Source organism: Lactuca saligna, chromosome 5 (assembly GCF_052625555.1).
Source record: "Lactuca saligna cultivar CGN05327 chromosome 5, ASM5262555v1, whole genome shotgun sequence".
NCBI lineage: Eukaryota > Viridiplantae > Streptophyta > Magnoliopsida > Asterales > Asteraceae > Lactuca > Lactuca saligna.
The window spans coordinates 223888632-223895387 of record NC_136421.1 but is presented as its reverse complement, the minus strand read 5'-3'; the positions used below and the strand labels follow the sequence as shown (position 1 = coordinate 223895387).

The window sequence follows — 6756 nt, the reverse complement described above, 5'->3', positions numbered from 1 at the left end:
GGAATGCACCAGCTTGATTGTACACACGATACGGAATTATGTTTGAGGATCTTGGATTGTGTTTAAACAATTTATAAACATGGGTTTTTGATAAATTGTCATTTTGGAGATTTTGAACTGTGTTTATGAGAATTATGTGATTTTTAAAATGAAAAAAAATTGTTTGAAAATTTATGGAGTTACAAAAAATTATGATAAAATGGACCAATTATACTCCAAATATCAGATCTAGAAACCAACAAGCATAAAGTTCATAACTTGAATACTTACAGAGCACGAAAGAATGGCCATGAAACTTGAATTCCCTGGATCTAACCTTTAGAGCACCAAAACCTTCCTTGCTTCAACTTCAAGTTTCACCGATAGAATGAAGATTACCAAAAGAGATGGGAGACGCTAGATTTTCGAGTATGGAGGGTTTCTAGAAATGAAGACTAATGAAAATGACTAACCCTAGCATTTAATGCCTTTAAAAAGGGTTCAAATCATGAGAATTAGGGTTAGGCCTACCATCTAAGATGCATTGTGTCTCCACACCGATTTCTCACGCCTATACATGTTTCATTCCAATTAAGTTCCTTCTTCATTCCAACTTCCTTTCACACTTCTATCTTTCTTTAGACTTTATAAACCATCATCTTGGAATGAAAACACAATCAGAACCCTGGTGTTACATAAATATATAGGTACACGTAGTCAAGAAATAAGTTAGGTAATTAAAAACTTGCTCATACTCGAAATGAGTATATCAAACAAGATCCATGCAATAAAGCTAGATCAAGAGTTCTAAGACAATATCATTTAAACTACGTACAACCCCTACAACATTCACTCAATGATATACCGACATTAACATAACCTTAACCAAAGAAACCTATCAGATACACTTATACACGACTATCCTAGTCCATATAATCGTATACTAATAAAACACATGTATCCTAACACATATTGGACATATAAGGTCACACATATATAGTGATAAAACTTACATGATGCTAGATTTCTAGCAACCCTAGTCTTCCAAGTAGTCTTATCAACAAATCAGCTAGTACGAACCACTTATTGCCAAATTGAGGTCAAACCTCGGTCATTAACTTATATTCATCAAATTTTAACAAAAATTCAAACTTGTGAAAAAAGTCAACGGTCAACAGCTACACGCGTTGTGACCTTTACATGGCAGCATGTCCACAACATGAAAAAACAGACGTGAATGGTATCAAGAGGTATGGCGTGACCATAAATAGGTGTGTCACATTCTTCAACTTAATAACCTTTTTGTTAAGCTCTTAATCCTTCCAACTAAAGGCTATAACTCTCGGATATGGATAAAATAAAGGTCTTAATGTATAAAGTTTCAAACTTATTCAGGTCCATGGCTCAATCATGCAAAATATTAAACCCTAACTCTAAAGGAGTCCAAAACACTAACAAATCTATACATGACTCGATTGTAAGATCAAAACTCACTTCTTCACACCATAACGGGTCAAAACAACTACTCTAAACCACCTTTGGGGACATGTAGTTTCAAAATCTATAGGAATATGACAATAAGCGATCAAAAGAACTCATAAAGTAAGATCAATAACCCAAGAATCTTAAATATGAGAACTTAATAACTTACTAAGGTCCAAAAAGCAAGGAGAATGTTGGATATTCACTGGACATAGCTTTTATGAACAAAACCACACTCATTCTTTTTCAATAGCACATGAGAAGTACCAAATGAAGCTTAAAAACACAAAGGGATTTTAGTGGTTTCGAGGATGAGATATATGGAAAATTGAGGTTACTAGATGAGGTAACCATAGATGTTAGTTCCAAGAAATTAGGGTTTTAACTGCTTGTTATGGCATACCATGCCATTACTTAGGTGTGCCACTGGACATGCACTAGACGTGTCATGACCCTCCAAAGTCACGTCGTGCTTCAGCCCCAACATCCACAAACTTCATCTTAAACTAACAACTTGCGATAAAGATAATACTTTGGAAAACTACATTATAGACATCAATGTTCTTGATTCGTCGTCGATATCCAACGATGTCTATATTGGGAAGGCAAATGATGTGTCGTTTCAAGCAAATGAAGTATCATATAAGCGTGGGTACTATCTTATTGATTAGATGTATTCTAACTTATATGTTTATCTTAAATCATTCACATATCCAAATGACGAAAAAATAATAAACTAAAAAAGAATAAAGTTTATGACTTCCTAAGTAGTAGCTAGGAAGGACGTGTAATTAGTATGTGGGGTGCTTAAGAGGTGTTGGCAGATACTGAAACTCCGACACGATCATATGAGGTCGCAAGGCTACAAAACATAATGTATACATACATCATATTACTTAATATTATTTCAGAAGATGGAGGAAAAGTGATATGTTGTTATAATGCAATGAAATTTTGTCGAGCTTCATAGGAGTAGATGTTGGTATACGGCCATATAGGAACCAAAAGGGAATTGCATGATCGTGATATCATATCACCCTCTATACTGATTTGGTGAAACATATTCACATGCAGGGGTGGAGCTTTATTAGGACGAGGGGGGCTGTGAAACCCCCCCCCCCCCTCCCCCTCTGATTTTTTGGTTAGAAGTAGCCCATATATATTAATTTTATACACATTAGACTCAAAATTATAAAATTTTGGTTGTGGCTCCTCCTCTCACCGATTTTTATACATATTGGGCGTGTTTGGCAAAAGTAATTGTTAGCTGGAAGCGGGTCGCGGTTAGCTGGTAGCGTGTAGCTGGTAGCTGGTAGCGGGAAGCTGTAACTTTTATCTGTTATATGAATGTTTAGCAAAAGTAGTTGGAAGCTTTTGAAATATATAAAATTACATAAAAGGACAATTGATTAAAAATAAATAAATATATAAATATATTTTTAAAGGTAATTATGGAAATTAATTTCAAAAGTTCATGAGCGTTTTGTTAAACGCAACATGAAGTAGTTTTTAGAATTGAAGCGTTTTGTTAAAACTAAAAGCTAAACGCTAGTACTGCCGAACAAAACTTTTTGTTTAAATTAGAGCGTTTTATCAAAAGCTAAAAGTTAGAAACTCCCAAACGCTTCCAAAAGCTCTGTGCCAACCACGCTCATTATATTTCTAGCCCCCAAGTAAAATGTTGAAGCTTTGCCCCTATTCACATAACTAACATACAACTCGTGATTGATGATTTGGGGATAGATTTATTTGACAATTAAGATGAAAATTCAAAATTATTTATTGAGGATTCGGCGAACTTTGGAAGAAAATTCATTGTTATGTAATATGAAGTGATAAATGTGACCACAATAACTTTAATAGTGGTTTGTAATAATTGAAAATATAAGCCCAGCTTTTAGTGTATGTTACTTTCAGTGTCTGAAGTCTCTGTACATGTAAGACATGCTATCAAGCCTTTTTCTACGAAATCCAACTATAAATAACCACCATATTATGCTTTTCTTTTCATAAGTTCATAACAAGCACACATAGACACGCACCTACTTCAAATGGACTCACTTTCTTCTACTTCTTACTATACTCCTTACGCCGCAGCATGGCTAGCCACGGTGGCGCTCTTCCTCCTAGCTCGCCGACTCCGCCGTTCCCAAAATCTCAATCCACCGCCCGGCCCCAAACCTTGGCCTATCATTGGAAACCTCAACCTCATAGGCACCCTCCCTCACCGTTCCATCCATGATCTGTCGCAACAATACGGTGAAATCATGCAACTCAAATTCGGTTCATTCAACGTCGTTGTTGGATCCTCAGTCGAGATGGCGAAGATTTTCCTCAAAACGATGGATGTCAACTTCGCCTGCCGGCCTAAAACTGCCGCCGGAAAATACACAACCTACAATTATTCTGATATCACCTGGTCCCCTTACGGAGCTTACTGGCGCCAAGCTCGTAAAATGTGTCTAATGGAGTTGTTTAGCGTTAAGCGCCTCGAATCATACGAGTACATCCGAGTGGAGGAGACGAATTCACTGGTGAAATCCATTTTTGTAACAGCTGGCGAGGAGATCCTGTTGAAGGATCTACTATCGACGGTGAGCTTGAACGTGATTAGCCGGATGGTTTTGGGGAAAAGGTATTTGGACGAAGAATCGAACTCGGTGGTGAGTCCGGACGAGTTCAAGAAGATGCTGGACGAGTTGTTTCTGTTGAACGGTGTTTTTAACATCGGAGATTCAATACCGTGGATCGATTTCATGGATTTACAGGGGTATGTGAAGAGGATGAAGACTGTGAGTAAGAAATTCGATCGGTTTCTAGAGCATGTTCTTGACGAGCATAATGAACGGAGGAAGGCCGCCGGAGAGAAATTCGAAGCGAAGGACATGGTTGATTTGCTGTTGCAACTTGCCGATGATCCAAATCTCGATGTTAAACTCGAGCGACATGGCGTCAAAGCTTTTACCCAGGTTACTCTTTTACTACTCTCTGTTTCTAGTCAAAATTCATGATAGAATATTCAGAGTCGCTTCCTTTTCAATATAATATTTTATCATTTAAATATTTAATTAGATTTGGTGAAATATGTTTACTTTTTTTTTCTGTTAAGAATCAAAGTAACTTGAAAACCGTGGAGACTTATCCATTTCTTAATTCAACCTTCATTAATTTAAAGAATGTTTTTATATAACCAAAGTTTTTCTACAATAACGCCATTATTTAAGTGTTTTCCCATCATTTTCCAACCACTTTCTGCTTATTGATGCTTGATTGCAATATTAAAAACGTTAATACGATCAAACCAAAAGAATCTCGTAGTAAATTAACATCAATATAAGTCTTGAATCTATCATTAAATAAAATTCAACTTGAAGTTTAATATTATATTTTAAGAATATCTAAATTAAATGGACCCCATCTGCGCACTACAAATATTGACCGGTGTCGTACACTGTGTCGCTAATACTTTTCCAATCTGATAATGACAGGACTTGCTCGCCGGAGGAACCGAAAGCTCGGCCGTAACCGTTGAATGGGCGATTGCGGAACTTCTGAAAAAACCAGAGATCTTCCAGAAGGCAATCGAAGAACTGGATCGGGTGATCGGCAAGGATAAATGGGTGAGCGAGAAGGACATGCCTAACCTACCTTACATCGAGGCAATCGCGAAAGAGACAATGCGGCTACATCCGGTGGCTCCGATGTTGGTTCCGAGAAGAGCTCGTGAAAACTGCAAAGTCGCCGGTTACGACATTACTGAAGGAACTCGAGTGCTGGTTAGCGTTTGGTCAATCGGAAGGGACCCTAATTTGTGGGAGAAACCTGAAGAATTTTATCCAGAAAGGTTCATCGGAAAAGAGATCGATGTTAAGGGTCATGATTTTGAGCTTTTGCCGTTTGGTGCAGGAAGAAGGATGTGCCCTGGGTATAGTTTAGGGTTGAAAGTGATTGAATCAACTTTGGCTAATTTGCTTCATGGATTTTATTGGAAATTGCCAAAGACAATGACTGAAAATGATCTGAATATGGAGGAGATATTTGGGTTATCGACTCCCAAGAAGATTCCACTTCTCACGGTGGCTCAGCCGAGGCTTCCGGTTGAGATGTATCGTTTTTAATTGAGTGTGGGTATGTTTGTAGTAGTTGCATAATGGGTGTTTTTTTGATATCTTAATGTTTTTGTATGGTAATTGGTGTTTTGAAATAAAAATATTAAATGTTAGTAAGATACCAATTGAGTGATGAAAAGTTTAGAAAACAAAAAAAACTCCAAAAAAGAAGACTTTGAAAGGATACTATAAGAAAAAGCTGATAAAACATAGAAATAAGTTGTTGTGATACTTACCATAAAGTTTAAATTATTGGGATGGAAGGGAAATTCCATCTAGTTCAATTATTCTAAAGCAATGGACCAAAGAAAAGGTCTTGACACGACAAAGTAAAACCAATCAAAAGGTGTCAAACACTACTTCAATTATACGCTCCAACATCTACTATTCGTAAGTGGTAACACATGGAAACCGGATACACAAATTACCAAATATGGGCCCGTGATAGGCCCTAAATGTGATGATAGGCCCGAAAGGGCTTGTAGCCCAGCGGTATCCGGTGTTGCCCTTCCTCCTTGAGGTTGAGGGTTCAAATCCCGTCGTGGACATAGGTGGATTTAAGGTGTAGTTTAGGAGTAGGTTAGATTTGCCGTTTCAAATATATATATATATATATATATATATATATATATATATATATATATATATATATATATATATATATATATATTAAAAATAATAGAATATTAGGTAGTGTTTGTTTTTTGTCTGTATATCTGCGTGGTCTCTTCTATCTGCGCCGTGCAGACCACGCGTAGACATTAGCATTTGCAGACTATTAGTTTTTTTGAAGACTGCAGACCTAAAAATATCTGCGTGCCCTCTTATTGGCGCAGATATGGACCAGAGTCTTCTAACATCTTTAGACATCTTCTAGTAAAAAAAAACATATATATCTTTATTTTTTTTAAGTTTTTTTTTTAGTTATATTTTTCCAACTTTATTAATGATAAACAATTTGAAAAAAAAAATACAAAACTTTAAGAAAAAAAAAACATTCGACGATATAAACATGATATTTTGACAAATTTATAAATAAATATTTACTACAATAATAGTCCTTGAAGTTGTTTATATAAATATGAAAAAAAAAATCATAAGATATTCGTATATTTTTTGCCAAATTTTGTAAAACATTATTTAATACGGTATCGTCAATTTCTCGAGAAAATATTTATGGTACGTT

General features: G+C 36.0%; 1 protein-coding gene across 1 annotated transcript; it reads left to right on the top strand.

Moving 5' to 3' along the window:
• The first annotated feature begins 3454 nt into the window (after nt 1-3454).
• Nucleotides 3455-5689, top strand: LOC145045378 (trimethyltridecatetraene synthase-like). Its single transcript, XM_078993719.1, has 2 exons — nt 3455-4430; nt 4950-5689. Exons 1-2 carry the CDS (start codon nt 3513-3515, stop codon nt 5577-5579), a joined length of 1548 nt encoding a protein of 515 aa, XP_078849845.1. The 5' UTR covers nt 3455-3512; the 3' UTR covers nt 5580-5689.
• The last annotated feature ends 1067 nt before the right edge of the window (nt 5690-6756 follow it).